Raw genomic sequence first — 18,018 nt, 5'->3', positions numbered from 1 at the left:
GCATGTAATTAAATTAAAGAGCTTCTGCACAGCAAAAGAAACTATCAACAGAGTAAACAGACAACCTACTGAGAGAAAATATTTGCAAACTATACATCTGACAAAGGTCTAATATCCAGAATCTATAAGGAACTTAAACAAATTTACAAGCAAAAACAACTCCATCAAAAAGTGGGCAAAGAACATGAACAGACACTTTTCAAAAGAAGACATATATGCAGCCAAAAAGCATATGAAAAACGCTCAACATCACTAACCATTAGAGAAATGCAAATGAAAACTACAAGATACCATCTCACACCATTCAGAATGGCTATTATTAAAAAGTCAAAAAATAATAGATGTTGGCGAGGTTGTGGAGAAAAGAGAATGCTTATACAGTGCTGATGGGAGTGTAAATTAGTTCAGCCATTGGAGAAATAAGTGTGGCAACTCCTCAGTGAACTTAAAACAGAATTACCATTTGACCCAGCAATCCCATTACTGGGTATATACCCAAAAGAATATAAATCATTCTACCATAAAGATACATCCATGCATATGTCCACTGCAGCCTATTCACAATAGTAAAGACACATAATCAACCTAAATGCCTATCAATGGTAGACAGGATAAAGAAAATGTGGTATATATACATCATGGAATACTATGCAGCCATAAAAAGAATGAGATCATGTCCTTTGCAGCAACATGGATAGAGGTGGAGGCATTATCCTTAGCAAACTAAGACAGGGACAGAAAACCAAATACCACCTGTTCTCACTTGTAAGTGGGAGCTAAACAAGGAGAACACGTGGATACTAGGAGGGAAACAACAGACACTGGGGCCTGCTTGAGAGTGGAGGGTGGGAGGAGGGACGGGATCAGAAAAAACACCTATCAGTCACCCATTTCTGGGATGGGGAATAGGTACTAGATAGCTTCAGGGCAGGGGCTGGTCACCAGAAGAACCAACCCTGTGATTAGAGGGCTGGAAATTTTAGCTTCATCCCCTGACTTCTGGGGAGGAAAAGTGAGTGGGGATTGAGTTCAATCATATAGCCGATGATTCAGTCAATTATGCCTACATAACAGAAGCCCATATAAAAACCCTGGAACAACAAGGTTTGGAGAGAGCTTCTGGGCTGGCGAACACCTCCATGTGCTGGGAGGCGCATGTGTCTGGAGAGGTGTGGAAGTTCTGTGCCCCTGCCCTATACATCTCCATTTGGCTATTCCTGACTTGCATCCTTTATAAGAAAACTGCAATCGTAAGTGCAGTGTAGCCTTTTCATGAGTTCTGTAGTCATTCCAGCAAATTATCATGAGTCATGGGACTCCCCCCCCAAATCTGTAGCCAGGTCAGACAGAAGTGTGGGTAGTGCGGGTAGCCTGGGGACCTGGGACTCGTGTTTGGCATCTGTAGTGGGGACAGGCTTGTGGGAACTGAGCTCCTTAACCTGTGAGGTCTACACTAATTCCAGTTAGCTAGTGTCAAATTGAATCGTAGGACACTTGGTCAAAGAATTATTGTTGGAAACTACCAGGGTACTTAAATTGTTTGCTCATAAACCCTCCCACTTTGAATGGGCCCAACCAACATTTACTCCAGTGACTCTTATCTGAGCTTCCTGGCTGATCTTTTTTTTTTTTGAAACAGAGTCTCGCCGTGTCACCTAGGCTAGAATATAGTGGCATGATCATAGCTCAGTGTAACCTGAAACTCTTGGGCTCAAGCAACCCTTCTGCCTCAGCCTCCTGAGTAGTTGGGACTACAGGGGTGTGCCACCATGCCCAGCTATTTTTGCATTTTTTGTAGAGACAAGATCTTGCTATGTCGCCCAGGCTGATTTCGAACTCCTGGGCTCAGGCAATCCACCTGCTTTAGCCTCCCGAGTGCTGGGATTATAGGCATGAGCCACCGCACCTGGCCCCACTTCCATTTTTTTTGTGGTTACACATTCCTTCTACACACATATCAATATGTTCACATGTTCAAGTCTTGCAGGCTTGAGAGCCATTCTTTGCATATCTCTGCTCCTGTCCATTCTGTTTTGATGACACAGCCTAATTTTAGCCTGAAGTATTGATAGCTCAGTCTTTGTTTAGCTTTGGGCCTTGACATCCCTGTCCTCTTTTGGAGTTGTGGCTAGAAGTCCTCAAATGCTTCCTGGCTTGTCGTGCAAACCTCACAAGTATCTTTATATTGTACATCTCTGGACTGCAGAGGTGTGACTGTCCAACATCACCATGATTTAGCACTAACTGGAATTTAAAGAGTAACCTGCTTCTCCAGTCTCTGACTCAGCTAGTTCAAATGTCTGCAGTATTTCCTCTCATCCTCACCCACTGGGACACTAAGACTACTTCGGACTCACCCCACAAGCAGAGGGGGCTAATTAGAGCTGAATTACATACAACTCCCATCTGCCAAAAAAACCCCTCAACTGCATGTTACAAGCTATGGTGTAAAATTCCTTCCTTGTAAGAGACAAAACAAAAACTCCAGAGAGCCATAAAGTTGCTCAAATTCTGACCCTGAAATTCCACTTCCAGACCTAAGGAAATAATCAGAGATACAAAGAATTATGTAAAAGTTCTAAACTGTAATATTACTTACAAAGTGAAAAAGTAGAAATAATCTAAATATCTAACAAAGAACAATATAATGTTTATATGATATGCAGCGATTTAAAATGTTTTTGAAGCAATTTAAAGACATTCAAGGTCTCATAGCATCATGCTAAATGAACATAGTGGAATGTCAACTCTATGCATTAAGGCTAGGTAAGGTTAAAATGTATATATTACGTGCATCAAAAGAGACCTGAAGAAAATCTCAAAACCAGCACCAGAAGCTTTCTTTTATCTTTTTTTTTTTTTTTTTTTTTTGAGGTGGAGTTTCGCTCTTGTCGCCCAGGGTAGAGTGCCGTGGCGCGATCTTGGCTCACTGCAACCTCCGCCTCCTGGGTTCAAGCGATTCTTGTGCCTCAGCCTCCTGAGTAGCTAGGATTACAGGCACCTGCTATGACGCCCAGCTCATTTTTGTATTTTTTAGTAGAGATGGGGTTTTGCCATGTTGGCCAGTCTGGTCTCAAACTCCTGACCTCAGCTGATCTGCCAGCCTCAGTCTCCCAAAGTGCTGGGATTATCGGCATGAGCCACCATGCCGAGCCCAGAAATTTTCACTTAATGGGAAATTATGACTAACTTATTTTCCCAAGTTATAAAAGTGAGTGTATATTACTTTCGTAATCCGAATTTAATAGTTTTCTAAAAGTACTGTCTACCCCACAGCACTGCTTGATGTCTTCTGAGTGACTCCAAGGAGAGTAGCCTTTTCTATTTTGGCTCTATCCATCTTCCCATTTTCATTGATCACTGTCTCCCACTTACTGCTTTCCAGCCACATGGAACCTCTCACCATTCTTTCCACACAACAGGCCTTTTCATCACTCTGTGCCTTGGCATTTGGTGCTCCTTCAGCCTGGAATGCTCTTTACTCTCTTCCATACTCACTCTTCTTCCAAATGCACTTCAAATGCTAGTTTCAGGTTCCTGAAGACACAGTTAGTCGCTCCAGGTTCTGTGCTTTGTAGTTGTTTTACACCTGCTCCAGCATTTATCATGTGGTCATGTGACTCATTTACAACTTGCCTTCCCCACTAAATTGTGAGCCTGTCTTGGGGTAGATGTATTATTTACTGTTGTATCATTACTACCTAGCACAAAGCCGACTATGTGCTAGGTAGTGGTGATACAACAGTAAACAATACATCTAAATACACTTATTTAACGTTCTTATTACAAAGAATGCTAAATAAGTTAATTTAAAATTTACTGTTATCTCTTTTCAAAAAGAATCAAAGGCCAGATGCAGTGTCTCGCTCTTGTAATCTCAGCACTTTGGGAGGCCGAGGCAGAACGATTGCTTGAGCCCAGGAGTTCTAGACCAGCCTGTGCAACATGGTGAGACCCCATCTTTACAAAAAATTTAAAAATTAGCTGCACGTGGCATGTGCCTATAACCCTAGCTACTCGGGAGGCTGAAGTGGAAGCATCGCTTGAGCTTAGGAGATTGAGGCTGTAGTTAACTGTGATCACACCACTGCACTCCAGCCTGGGTTATGGAGTGAGACCCTGTTTCAAAACAAAAATAAAAACAAAAAACAGGCTGGGCACAGTGGCTTAGGCCTGTAATCCCACCACTTTGGGAGGCCGAGGCGGGTGGATCACCTGAGGTCAGGAGTTCGAGGCCAGCCTGACCAACATGGCAAAACCCCGTCTCTACTAAAAATACAAAAATTAGCTAGGTGTAGTAGTGGGTGCCTGTAATCCCAGCTACTTGGGAGGCTGAAGCAGGAGATTCACTTGAAACCTGGAGGTGGAGGTTGCAGTGAGCCGAGATTGCACCATTGCACGCCAGCCTGGGCGACAAGAGCAAAACTCTGTCTCAAAACAAACAACAACAACAAAACCCCCAAAAGAATCAAACTACTGACTAAATAATGGATGAATGGACTAGTGGCAAGGCTGACTACCAAAAAAAAAACAAAAACAAAAACAAAAAATCAAATCTGTGGTACTTGGCCATCCAAGCTCAGAAAAGGAATGATGTTGGAAGTAAGTTCTGTGTAAGGCTATTATACAGAGCTGAAAATGAGATAATTTTGTAAATACCAGCAAAAGACATCCTGCCCTAGATGGCATGTCTTTGGAATTTTGAATTCTGTACCTCATTGCCTGATTATGTCAGGAACTATAAAGGACCCAAGATTTGATTTTACTTGACTTACAAAGGCTAGTAAGTTAGGGTTTGCCACAAGGAGATGCTGAATCTGGGGGACAAAAAGAACATGAAAGGGCTCCCCTGTTTCCCAATCTCCTGAGATCGAATGTGTTCCCTCTCCAGGTGCTAGGGTCTCCGTGGCCATGCAGTTGGTGTGTCCCATCCCAGTAGCCATGTCTATACTTTTTCTCCAATCGTGCCCTACTTGCATCCAGACATCTTGTCTGGAAGGGTCAGATGTAAGAGGGACAGGGGCATTTTTGCAAAATTAAAGAGAACCATTATATCCTATCTTGGCCTGTGTAGAACCCTGTAGAGGGATCTAGAGAACAGTGTACTTAACTAAGTAGTCATTATTGTCATGATATAGGACCATGTTAGTCCAATCTAGCTGAACCAGAATTAAATTTGAATTCCCTAGGCTGTCTTTTTTTAAGTAGTCGAAGGTGGTCTCTCCCCAGGTACATCTGAAGGGTATACCAACCAGGCTGGCCTGAGGATGTTGTTAGGGAAGAAAAGATGCATCATGTTTAGCAATAGTCAGTGTAGAATCTTGAATTTTCAAAATAGGTTCTATAGCTCTCCACCCTTATGGTCCAGATTATCACCTAGGAGACCAAGAGGAGATGAACTCTTTCTGGGGAAGGGTGCATTTAGTGACCATACTGCCTTACTAAGGTGTGCAGTGAGAGTTAGGGTTAGAGTCAGAAATCTTTTTGAGTTGATTTTTGAGAAGGCCTTTCCAATGTTCAAAATGATACCAGATACCTGCAAATGGGAGTGTGAAATGTCCATTGAATACCTTGACTAGTGGTCCATTGTTGAATGGCCTTTGCAATCCCTTCTCCCAAGTCTCACAGGGGTGATGTGAGCCAGATAGATGTCACACATGCAGGGAGTTGTATTACAGGAGGGGTAACACTGAGCTCAGGGACTCCACTGCTTTTATAGCAAACAGTAAGCAAGCTTGCTCTCTGTCCTGATGGTAGACATCCCTTCATTTTTCAAGGTTGCTTGCTGCAACCTAACCCTGAGAAATGTCTTGGATAAAGAGTGGTGAGAGCCTTGCATTCTTGGCATACTTAGCAAGGTGTGTAGGAGTACAAGAGCCTCACAGAAAGGAGCCTCCCAATAGATATGCTCTGTGAAATGATCAGTGCTCTCTCATTCCATGCCGACGACCAACACTTATTAAAAAACAGTTGATCAAGTAATTCCAGTGAAAGAAGAGGATCTCTGGAAGTAATAAAAATTGCTCCCTTAATTCATTCTTCTTTTTTAGTGCCTTCTGTCTAGTGTTTTTTCAACCATAAAATATTTTTTCTTTAGGCTCTTCAATTTTCTTCTAAAATAATAAAAGTGTCTTTCATGGGCCTCTGATGACTTAACTTCCTTTTTTTCTTAGGTAGTCTCCTGAAAGCAAACACAGCATGGTTATTATTTATGAGCTGCAAATTATCACTACAAATGATTCATTCATCCATTTATTATTCCACAAACATTGCCAGGTGACTGCCATGTGCTAGGCACTGTGCTAGGTACTGGAGATACAAGGGTGACTGGATAGTTGAAACACAGTTCCTGCCCTCATGGAGTTCATTGTCTAGTAGGGGATATAGGCACACACAAACATCAATTCTATTTCATGGTAATAAGTGCCATAGTAGAGGTATTTGAGTTGTCCTGGAGTATGAATTGGGTTCCCATGCAAAAAAAAAAAAAAGGATGAATAATGCATATGGCTGGGCAAAGGGAACAGGGTGAGAGAGGGCTCAGGAGAATAAAAGAAACTGCTGCCCTCCTCTCCTATATGTATTCTGTGACCTAGACTTAAAACTGATTACGGCCAAGTGCGGTGGCTCATATCTGTAATCCCAGCACTTTGGGAGGCCGAGGTGGGTTGATCACGAGGTCAGGAGATCGAGACCATCCTGGCTAACATGGTGAAACCTCATCTCTACTAAAAATACAAAAAATTAGCCAGGCATGGTGGCATGCTCCTGTAGTCCCAGCTACTTGGGAGGCTGAGGCAGGAGAATTGCTTGAACCCGGGAGGCAGAGGTTGCAGTGAGCCGACATCCCACCACAGCACTCCAGCCTGAGCGACAGAGCGAGATTCCGTCTCCAAAACAAAACCAAACCTGATTACAGCACTTGATGTACTTACGTTTTAAAGATGGGGTCTCACTATGTTGCCCACACTGGGCTCAAACTCCTGGGCTCAGTTGATCCTCCTGCCTCAGCCTCTTGAGTAGCTAGGGCTACAGGTGCACTCCACCATGCCAGGTAGCACTTCATTTTTTTTTATACAGAGTCTTGCAGAATAAGTCACAACGTATGCTTAAGATTCTTTTTTCAAACTGAGGACCTGGCCGGGTGCAGTGGCTCACGCCTATAATCCCAGCACTTTGGGAGGCTGAGGCGGGCAGATCACTTGAAGTCAGGAGTTCGAGACCAGCCTGGCTAACATGGTGAAACCCCGTCTCTACTAAAAATACAAACATTAGCCTGTGTGGTGGCAGGCACCTGTAGTCCCAGCTACTTGGGAGGCTGAGGCAGGAGAATCTCTTGAACCTGGGAGGCTGAATCTTGAATCTCTTGAACCTGGAAGTTGCAGGGAGCCAAGACCACACCACTGCACTTTAGCCTGGCTGATAGAATGAAACTGTGTCTCAAAAAAAAAAAAAGAAAAAGAAAAACAGAAACACAAAATAAACAAAAAACAACTAAGGACCTATAATTAAAGATGCTAACATTTTACCAATGTTACAAATGTGACTCTCTCATATATTTATTTTAAAAACAATCCTGCATTTTTTTTTTTTTTTTTTTTTTGAGACAGAGTCTCGCTCTGTCACCCAGGCTGGAGTGCAGTGGCACGATCTCGGCTCACCGCAACCTCTGCCTCTCCGTTCAAGTGATTCTCCTGTTTCAGCCTCCCAAGTAGCTGGGATTACAGGCACCTACCACCACACCTGGTCTAATTCATGTTTTTTTGGTAGAAATGGGGTTTCACCATGTTTTCCAGGCTGGTCTCAAACTCCTGTCGTCAAATGATCTACCCACCTTGGCCTCCCAAAGTGGTGGGATTACAGGCGTGAGCCACTGCACAAACCTGATTAATTTGTGTGACAGAAGTAGCATAGCATCCTTTTCCTAAGTCTATTTAAAGGTTTTCTTTAATTAATATTCATGCCCCTAGAATCCTTCATAATACAATTTTTAAATGGTCATAGTTCTTCTTCTTCTTCTTTCTTTTTTTTCTTGAGACAGAGTCTCGCTGTGACGCCCAGGCTGGAGTGCAATGGCGCTATTTTGGCTCACTGCAACCTCCACCTCCTGGGTTCAGGTGATTCTCCTGCCTCAGCCTCCTGAGCAGCAGGGATTACAGGTACCCACCACCACACCCAGCTAATTTTTGTATTTTTAGTAAAGACAGGATTTTGCCATGTTGGCCAGGCTGGTCCTGAACTCCTGACCTCAAGTGATACACCTGCCTCGGCCTCCCAAAGTGCTGAGATTACAGGTGTGAGCCACCCCATCTGGCCTGTAATTCTTTACTTCCCAAATTTTCTACAATGATCACGTATAATTTTTTAGATAGAGAAAAATATAATTTTTTTAAAAAGGAGTAAAGGAAACAAAAGTCAGTCATAAGACAACTGGCTCCTGAGTGGATATCAGCCTTGTCCATCCTTCCTGATCATACGACCATTTCCAAGATAGCTGTCCCTTCCCAGAGCAGTGGGATATTAATGGCGTGATGCCAGCAGTGCACTTCTAACCAGGGCACATTCTTTGGAGTCTGTGGAGTTTTTTGTGGCCCTAAGCAAGAATACTAACCTTTAGTGCCAGCCACATGACCTACATTACACAGTAGTCAGGCAATTTATCTGGTCTCCTCTGGGGAATTAGCCCTGAGCCCTAGCTGACAGGGTAAGAGCCTGGCTTCCTGACAGCCAAATTGCCCATCTTTCTAATCTCATATTCTGGTTATTTTAATTAGATAATTAACCTGGCTCTCTATGTCTCTGTTCTGCTCTCTGCTCCTGCCCTACAATTCTGAAATGGAGCCTCCTTCAAATCCTGACATCTGTTCAGGAAGGGTCCAATAATGCAAAATGCAATAAAATGAGGCATATCTGTACATAGGTATATAGTTTCTGTGATAAACTTAATTTCTCAATTGGCCCTTTAAGATTCAGCTCTCTGGCGCCTTCCCTGACTCTGCTAGACCGAAGTAATTCATTGATTTATTCATCAAACATGTACTAATTGCCTACCCAACATCAGATACTGTGTTAAGTAATGGAGAAAAAGAAGGATTAAGACAAGACAAATGCCTTCCAGGGATTCACAATCTAGATAAACAAAGAACTGTAATGGGGATAATCATAAAGGTATGCATAAAATACATACCACAATGGATAGAAGCCTGAGATCTGACTTGGTTCTTTAATGATGATTAGGAATTTGCAGAATAGATGTGAGGGACAGGAAGGAAACAGAAAATATTTTAGGCAGATAGAACAGCATGTACAGAGGCATGGAAGGCAGAAGCTATATCTTAACCAGCTCTGCTTCCCTAATTTATCTGGGATAGTGCAGGGCACATGGTAAGTACCTCTGAATGTTTGTTGAATGAATGAATGAATGAATGAATGAGTGGCTGCTTTTGTTACTAGAGGCTTCTGTTTCAAAGGAGTGTTTATGCAACTCCAGTAAACTTTTTAAAATTTAAATTTAGATTTTGAAAAATCTAAACACAAACACAATGTACCATTTATTAAACTCAACTCTCACCGATATATTACCCAAGCTAGTTCTCTATGAGATCTTTATTCAAAAATGTATAGACACGGAGGGGGAATGCAGTACATACCAACAAAGTGGCTGCCTGACTCACAGTAATTCCTTTTCCTGTAAAGTGTCTCTTTATATAGGGTAGACCCCCAGCAGCCACATCTCTGCCTTTTTACCTTGCTGTCTCCCCCCTCCCCTATCCCACCCCACCTACATAGCTGACTGATACAGGGGTAAACCATATGACCTTAAACTTGCCAAATCAGGGTCCTAAGAGAAATTAAGGGGTATTATGGGAGGCTTGGCCATGATATCAGCCAGGAAAGGAAACAGTTTGCTATGAGACAGAACAAAGCGGACTCATTTAGAACTCAAGACAGAATCCTAGCAGTGTTCCAGTCCCTGAATCTACCTTCCCCATGGCTCAGCTGCACCTTGTCCTTCCAGTGGCTATGTAAATAACCTCAGCATCCTTCCAATAAATTCCTCCTTTCTGCCCTAGCTGGTTTGAGTTGGATCTCTGTTACTCGTAGTCGGAAGACCCAACTAACATAGGGAATGAAGACAGGAACTAGGAGGCCAACTTACCCAGGCTCTCTGTGGCTTCCACACAGATGCTAGGATACATGCCCTCAGTGTAAGTTGCCACCAGAAGATATAGATGGGTCTTCACGACAACCACACCAGTGTTCTCCTGTATAAAGAATATAAGAGAATATTCTGCTCTTGGTTCTAATCACAGGACCAGTGGTCATGCTCCAGCTACGTTTTTCACCATTTCTTGATTTCCATATGTTTGGAATATATATGGAATATACATATTCCGTATATATTTTCCATATGTTTATATATCTGTTTTTGGACTGTCCACTCTTTTCCACCAATTTAGTTGCCTTTCCTCAAAAAGTTTCAGACTGTTATAATAATGGTAGATGGATTTTGAAAAAGTTCTGCAATTGATTATCATATACCCCATCCCAATTAGAACAACTGATGTAGGCCGGGTGCAGTGGCTCCCGCCTGTAATCCCAGCACTTTGGGAGGCCAAGGCAGAAAGATCACCTGAGGTTGGAAGTTTGAGACCAGCCTGGCCAACATGGTGAAACCCCATCTCTACTAAAAATACAAAAATTAGCCAGGCGTGGTGGCAGGCGCCTGTAACCCCAGCTACTCGGGAAGCTGAGGCAGGAGAATCTCTTGAACCCAGGAGGTGGAGGTTGCAGTGAGCCGAGATCGTGCCATTGCACTCCAGCCTGGGCGACAAAAGTGAAACTCGTCTCAAAAAAAACAACAACAACAAAACAAAACAAAACAAAACTGATGTAATGGAAAGGTCGTACATTTTGGAATTGGACAGCTCTGGGCTTGAATTCTAGTGCCTCCATTTTCTGCTGCATGAGTAAGGGTTATTTAACCTTGTTAAGCCTCAGTGTCCTCATCTGTAAAATGAGATTATTTAGTTTATAATGTGGATGAAGCAGCATGCCTAACCCATAATATAGGGCATCCAATGAATGATTTTCATCTCTTTCATTCCTTATAAGCAACAGAGAGCTGATTTTTTTTTTTTTTTTTTTTTTGAGATGGAGTTTCGCTCTTGTTGCCCAAGCCGGAGTGCAATGGCACGATCTCGGCTCACTGCAACCTCTGCCTTCTGGATTCAAGAAATTCTCCTGCCTCAGCCTCCCAAGTAGCTGGGATTACAAGTGCGCACCACCACACCTGGCTAATTTTCTTGTATTTTTAGTAGAAACAGGGTTTCACCATGTTAGCTAGGCTGGTCTTGAACTCCTGACCTCAGCCTCCCAAAGTGCTGGGATTACAGGTGTGAGCCACTGTGCCTGGCCACTGAGAAATGTTTTAAGCACAGAAATGATTATCTCTCTTTTTTTTTTTTTTTTAAGGAGGATGTAGAGTATGAAGGTGGGACTGTATTGGAAGGAGTTCAGGCAAGGCTCAGTTAATAGATTCTGGAATGAACATTTCTCAAAACCAGGCTCTTGATAGGACTTTCTTTCACATATGTCTTCCTGGCACTAGACTGCTATCTCAAGACAATGGCTCAAGACATTAATGGATTTAATCTGTTTTACAGAAAGGATCAGGCAGAGCAAGGAAATTCGGAGGCAAATTCTTTTCTTTTACTCAGCTGTCTTCAAATCTTGAGCACTCACATTTTTGGCATAAAGAGAATATTCATCTGCCCGGACACATCTGTAATCTTTTCCCTTGAAATACAGTCCTTCTCTTCGGGCTTGCAAAGGGTTCTTGGCAAATCCATTCACCAGTGTTCGGACATCACTGGGCGTTACCTGGAGAGGTTACATGGTTAGAGCAGGAGTCAGCCAACTATGGCTGGTGGCCAGCCAAATTTAGCCCACTACCTGTTTTTTATGGCCTGCAAGCTAAGAATGGTTTTCATGTTTTTAAATGGTTGGGGAAAAAAATCAAAAGAATAACACTTCGTGACACTTACAAATTATATGAAATTCAAACTTCAGTATCCATAAATATAAAATTTTATTGGAACACAGTCACATTCATTCTTTTATGTATGGCTGTTTTTCCTCTACAATTGCAGAGTTGAGTGGTTGTGACAGAGACTCTACGGCCCTGTGCTATAGTTTGAATCTCATGTTGAAATCTGATTCCCAGCGTTTTCGGTGGGGCCTAATGGGAGGTATTTGGATCATGAATAGACTGATGCCCTCCCTGCGAGCTGGGGGAAGCTGTGAGTTTTCACTGTATTTGTTCCAGGAGAGCTGGCTGTTAGAAAGAGCCTGGCACCTCTCCACTTGCTCTCTCTTGCTTCCTCTCCCCCACTGTGATCTCTGCACATGCTGGCTCCCCTTCACCTCTGCCATGAGTGGAAGCAGCCTGAGGCTTTCACAGATGACCAGTCTTCCAGGCAGTAGAACTGCGAGCCAAATAAACCTCTTTTCTTTATAAATTACCCAGCTTCAGGTATTCCTTTATATCAACAGTAAAAAGATTAAGCCTAGAAACCTAAAATATTTATGGAGCTCTTTACAGAAAAAGTTAATTTAAAAGTCATGTCTGGGCTGGGCACGGTGGCTCATGCCTGTAATCCCAGCACTTTAGGAGGCCGAGGCAGGTGGATCACCTGAGGTTAGGAGTTTGAGACTAGCCTGACCAACATGGTAAAACACCATCTCTACTAAAAATACAAAAATTAGCCGGGCCTGGTAGCGCACTCCTGTAATCCCAGCTACTCGGGAGGCTAAGGCTCAAGAATCGCTTGAGAGGCGGAGGTTGCAGTGAGCTGAGATCATGCCATTGCATCCCAGGCTAAGCAACAAGAGTGAAATTCCGTCTCAAAAAAAAAAAAAAAAAAAAAGTCATGTCTGCTTCATTTTTTGGAAGAATAGAAATAATAAGTAAATCAAGTCTTAGGTCCAAACTTGTTTTTTCTTACATTGAAACCTGGTGATGCTACACACAAGCTCCGCTCCTGGATTTTGATGAGGGCTGCACTGTCCACATGCTTGGTTCCCAAGAGGGTGTCTAACAATAAGCTCTGCAAATGGCTCATGTTCCCTCAACTGAAAGGGAAAGTGCAGTTGAAGCCATTGACTCTGGCTAGCTTTTAAAAGGCATGTGAATACAAATGTCCTTAAGACACTGCAGACAGTTCTAAGATCAGCAAGTGTACTTTGAAAAGGTACAGGGTGAAAACGGTGGTCCATCATTCAGGGCCCACCAGTACCCAAAGAGGAAAACAGAATCATAGAAAAATCACAGCTCACACAGAATAGGTTATGAAGCTGAGTTTGGAAAATCCAGCCTGGTGATTTTCTGGCTATGTCAATGGTTTACATCAGGATTATCTGGGATTTAAAAACAAACATTACACACTGAGAAAAACTCTTTAAAATAAAAAATAAAAACAAAAAACAAAACCCAGCCAGGATGGAGAGCTACCCTGCTAAGTTAAACACGACTAAAAGAGATTATGCGTGGCCATAAACCCACACATTCCCTTCCCGGTGACCTGCATCAGCGCCAGCTATGAACGCTGATCAACATCCCAATGGACTAAAAACACCTTGAAGGCACTTAAACCCACATTTCCCGCACAAGTCCCCAAGCCTTGGACCCCCCTCATCAGGACCTCCGGCACAGGCGCCCGTTTCCCGCCACTGCCTTCCAGTGGTTTGGTCCCCGAGCAGGACCCAAGGCGGGGCAGGGGGTGGTGAGCGGTGAATTCCCTGGCACCGAGGACTCGAGGGAGCGGACGCCACCCCGCTCTGTGGTGCCCCGCAAGGACCCGGCGACCAAGGACCCGACCGTCAACGGACGCGGTTGCGGGTGGGTGGCGGCGGCAGGATTGGCCGGGCCACGCGCCGGTCACCGAGAAGCAGCGACTCCAGCCCCTTCCGCAAACCAAGACCCGCCACCTAGAGCCGCCGCCCAATCCCCTTTGGGCCTGAAGCCGTCCTCCGCCGCCCCGGCACCGCCCGCGCGGACTCGCTGTGGAACCCGCGGCGCAGGGGGCGGAGTGCTCGCGCTGCGCTGCGTCCGGGAGACGGTGCGCGCCAACATTCGCGCGTTCCGCAGACGCGGGCGGGCTCCCTTCCAGCCGCAGTCGGACGACTCCGGGGCCGTCGGGCCGGGCCCGAGTGTGGAGCAGGACGGCCGCGGGCCTGCTGGCCTTGGGAGGGCAGAGAGGTGCCTGTCGCGGCCGGCGACCTCCCCGCCAGGCCGGGCGGTCCGCGCGCACGACGCGCCTGCGCGGCAGGCCCCCGGCCCGGGGCTGGCATGGAGGCCGCAGGCGCCCGGCCTAGTGGGCGGGAGGAAGGGCCGGGAGTGGGCGCGATGGGCGAGAGCGGGTGCGGACGCCTACGACATCCCCGTCGCACCCGTGCCTCGGGGAGGACTTCGAGCCGCTCAGAGCTCGAAGACTCGCGCAGTATGACCGAAAGCCCCTCCCTGCCTTCTCTAAGCAGCTCAGCCTGTGTTTCTGTGGCCAGAAAGTTGCAGTTCTTCCCACTCGAGGCCACCAAAGTCAGAAAAGTGTTGCAAATGGGACTCCGAGAGGCCAGGCTGAAGCTGCCACACTGGCTGGAATGGGCTGCCTTGGAGGGGGACGTGGGAATTCATTCCAAGGGACGGGGGATTCTTTCAAAGAGCATCTCGCCTGCTTATAAAGGAGGCTGGCTCTGAAGCCGTCATCTGGAGTCTGTAGTGAAGGCCTCTTGTTAGGGAAACTGGATGGTTCGTGTTCAAAATCCATTTTGCGTGTGTGCAAGGACACAGGTGGTATTAAACAGAAGAGAAAATCAGATGACTGTGAAATGTTCAATACTAAATAAGATGATTTTTAGTTTTTCCAGGGGCATTGTTATTTGTGACCACAATGAAAAATGTAGACAGTGATGATCTGGTAACTGGCACACTTCCCAAGCTCAAGAGCTCAAAAGAATGGTTGGAGCCCAAGCCCCTTTGTTTTATGGAGGTATATATCAAATAGTGTGGGATTTGGAGATTTTTTTACTTGGATCGTTGCAGTAGGAAGTGGCTTGTGCTAAATATATTGTTTTTTCTATTGTTTGTTTTTATTTCATTCTGTTTATTATTCCCTTCACTTTACTAACTTTGTATATTCACTTTGCTGTTTTTTTTCTAACATCTTAAGGTGGAATCATAGGTCATTGATTATATACCTTTTAAAATGTAACATAGCTATAAGTTTCTCTTGAGGTACTGCCTTAGCTGCATCACCCAAATTTTGATATGATGTATTTATTTATTTATTTATATTTGAGACAGGGTCTTGCTATGTTTCCTCCTGGAATCAAGCCATCCTTCCACTCCCTAGTAGCTGGAAGTATAGGCGCACGCCACCATGTCTGGCTAATTTTGGTATTTTCTGTAGAGATACAAAAAATCTCTACACTGTGTCGCCTAGGCTGGTCTCCAACTCCTGAGCTCAAGCAATCCACCTGCCGTGGTGTTCCAAAATGCTGGGATTATAGCTGTGAGCCCTTGCGCCCAGCCAGTTATATTGTTTTTAGATTGTAGTTTCTTTTTTCTAAACAGCTTTATTAAGATGTAATTGATATACAGTAAACTGCATATATTTAAAGTGTGTGTCTGGCACTGTGCCTCATGCCTGTAATCCCAGCACGTTGGGAGGCTGAGGTGGGAGGATCGCTTGAGCCCAGGAGTTCTATCTAGACCAGGCAGAGCAATATACTGAGACCCTGTCTCCACAAACGAACAAACAATAATAGCCAGGTGTGGTAGCATACACCTATAGTCCCAGCTGCTTGAGAGGCTGAGGCAGGAGGATTGCTTGACCCCAGGAATTTGAGGCTGCAGTGAGCTGTGATTGTGCCACTGCATCCCCACCTGGGTGACAGAATAAGACCCTGTCTCAAATAAAGTGTACAAACTTGGTAAGTTTTGACATGTATACACACGAAAACATCACCACAATCAAGATGGTGAACATATTCAGTACTCCCAAAGCTTCCTTAATATTCTGTTGTAATCCCTCCCTCACATCCCCCCACCACTGCTTTTCTTTCTTTCTCTTTCTTTCATTCTTTCTCTCTCTTTCCTTTTTCTTTTCTTTCTTTCGCTCTATCACTCAGCCAGGAAAACACTGGCGTGATCTCGGCTCAATGCAACCTCCACCTCCCGGGTTCAAGTGATCCTCCTACCTCAGCCTCCTGAGTAGCTAGGATTACAGGCCTGCGCCACCACACCTGGCTAATTTTTTTGGATTTTTAGTAGAGACGGGGTTTCACCATGTTGGCCAGGCTGGTCTCAAACTACTGACCTCAAGTGATCTGCCCGCCTCGGCCTCCCAAAGTGCTGAGATTATAGGTGTGAGCCACTGCGCCCAGCCTGCTTTGCTTTCTGTCACTCTAGTTTGCATTTTAAAAATTGTATACAAATGGAATCTTACAGTATATATTTCTTTTCCTTCTGTTTGTCTTCTTTCACTCATCATAATTATTTTGCCACTCACCCATGTTGTATGTATCAATACTTCATTTCTTTTTTGGTTGAATGCTATTCCCTTATATGGATATATCCCAATTTGTTCATCCTGTTTATGGACATTTGGGTTGATTCCAGTTTGGGGCTATTACAAATAAAGCTGTTATGAACATTCATGTGTGTGTCTTTGTATGGACATATGCTTTCATTTCTCTTGGGTAGATATTTAGTTGTGGAATGACTGGGTCATATGGTAAATGAATTTAACTTTATGAAGCTGCCAAACTAGTTTCCAAAGTCATTGAATTATTTTACATTCCCACTAGTAGTGTGTGAGAGTTCCAGTTGTTTCATAATCTAGCCAACATTTGGAATAGTTTTATTTATACTTATTTATTGTATGGCCTTTTTAACTCAAGGCATTTTAAAAAGATGTATAGTGACATCTCATTGTGGTTTTAATTTGCATTTCCTTAATGACTAATTATGAGCATCTTTTCAAGTCTTACTTGCCATTTATCTATCTTCTTTGGCAAAGTGTTTGTTCAAATCTTTTGCCCACTTTAAAATTAAGTTGGGTTGTTTGTATTCTTACTGTTGGACTCTTCCTATTGAGATATAATTTACATGCCATAAGATTCACTACTTTTTTTTTTTTTGAGACAAAGTCTTGCTCTGTCGCCCAGACTGGAACGCAGTGGCGTGATCTCAGCTCACTGCAAACTCTGCCTCCCCGGTTCACGCCATTCTCCTGCCTCAGCCTCCCAAGTAGCTGGGACTACAGGTGCCTGCCACCACACCTGGCTAATTTTTGTTTTTGTATTTTTACAAAAAAAAAGTAGAGAGGGGTTTCACCACGTTAGCCAGGATGGTCTCGATCTCCTGACTTCATGATCTGCCCGCCTCGGCCTCCCAAAGTGCTGGGATTACAGGCGTGAGCCACCGGGCGCCCAGCCAAGATTCACTACTCTAAAGTGTACAATTCAGTGTTTTTTATTTTTTTTTAAATTCAGAATTTTTATTTTCAGTGTTTTTTAGTATATTCACAAATCCGTGCAACTGTCACCACTATCTAATTCCAGAACATTTCATCACCCCCAAAAAGAAACTTCACACCTTTTAACAGTCACCCCCCATTCCCCTCCCTCTCTGGCTCCTGGCAACACTGATCTACTTCCTGTCTAAACAGATTTGTCTACTCTGGACATTTTATACAAATGGTATCATACAATATGTGGTCCTTAGTGACTGCTTTCACTTAGTATAATGTTTTCAAGGTTTGTCCGTGTCAGAGCATAAGCAGTACTTTATTCCTTTTGATGACCAAATAATATTCCATTGTCTCAGTATCACATTTTGTTTATCCCTTCATCAGTGGATGGACTTTTGGGTTGTTTCTGTTTTTTTGCTGTTATGAATAATGCTGCTATGAACATTTTGTGTAACTTTTTAGGTAACATGATTGCAGTTCTCTTGGG

At 44.0% G+C, this 18,018-nt stretch overlaps 3 protein-coding genes across 11 annotated transcripts in view; 2 read left to right on the top strand and 1 right to left on the bottom strand.

Annotated features, from left to right (window-relative positions):
- FAM228A (family with sequence similarity 228 member A) overlaps nt 1–18,018 on the top strand; it is a 123,317-nt gene that overhangs the window by 31,949 nt on the left and 73,350 nt on the right.
- The window catches only part of FAM228B (family with sequence similarity 228 member B), an 87,600-nt gene that overhangs the window by 27,405 nt on the left and 42,177 nt on the right, over nt 1–18,018 (top strand). The window contains exons 1-2 of one of the 8 annotated variants that reach the window (XM_034952703.3): nt 14,046–14,120; nt 14,917–15,047. The exons of 1 other annotated variant lie outside the window; for it this stretch is intronic. In XM_034952703.3, the coding sequence (XP_034808594.1) occupies nt 14,949–15,047 (99 nt within the window). In that variant the 5' untranslated portion in view covers nt 14,046–14,120; nt 14,917–14,948. Of the gene's footprint in view, nt 1–14,045; nt 14,261–14,342; nt 15,048–18,018 lie in introns of those variants that run through there. 6 more of the 8 variants (XM_055108172.2, XM_003827033.5, XM_055108170.1 and 3 more) reach the window with 6 other exon arrangements.
- On the bottom strand, nt 2,839–14,325 carry PFN4 (profilin family member 4). 3 transcript variants are annotated; one of them, XR_010109311.1, is made up of 6 exons: nt 13,339–14,325; nt 13,008–13,134; nt 11,746–11,883; nt 10,160–10,265; nt 4,444–6,181; nt 2,839–2,936 (listed from the first exon to the last, which is right to left on the bottom strand). XR_010109311.1 is itself a non-coding variant. In XM_063595046.1 (5 exons), exons 2-5 carry the CDS (start codon nt 13,122–13,124, stop codon nt 6,153–6,155), a joined length of 390 nt encoding a protein of 129 aa, XP_063451116.1. In that variant the 5' UTR covers nt 13,125–13,134; nt 13,339–14,325; the 3' UTR covers nt 2,839–6,152. The 3 variants fall into 3 exon arrangements, 1 of the variants encoding a protein (XP_063451116.1); XR_008624407.2 differs by having other exon boundaries at nt 2,839–2,887; nt 4,427–6,181; nt 13,008–14,044; XM_063595046.1 differs by having other exon boundaries at nt 2,839–6,181.

This window comes from Pan paniscus, chromosome 12 (genome assembly GCF_029289425.2).
Source record: "Pan paniscus chromosome 12, NHGRI_mPanPan1-v2.0_pri, whole genome shotgun sequence".
NCBI lineage: Eukaryota > Metazoa > Chordata > Mammalia > Primates > Hominidae > Pan > Pan paniscus.
This window is presented reverse-complemented; position numbering and strand designations above follow the sequence as displayed.

Coding starts and splice junctions, on each gene's coding strand:
- PFN4 (XM_063595046.1), bottom strand. CDS start 13,124: ATGAGCCATTTGCAGAGCTTATTGTTAGACACCCTCTTGGGAACCAAG. Junction 10,266..11,745: donor ATTCTCTTTATGCCAAAAAT/GTGAGTGCTCAA, acceptor TTCTTTATACAG/GAGAACACTGGTGTGGTTGT. Junction 6,182..10,159: donor GGAAGCCACAGAGAGCCTGG/GTAAGTTGGCCT, acceptor GTTTGCTTTCAG/GAGACTACCTAAGAAAAAAA.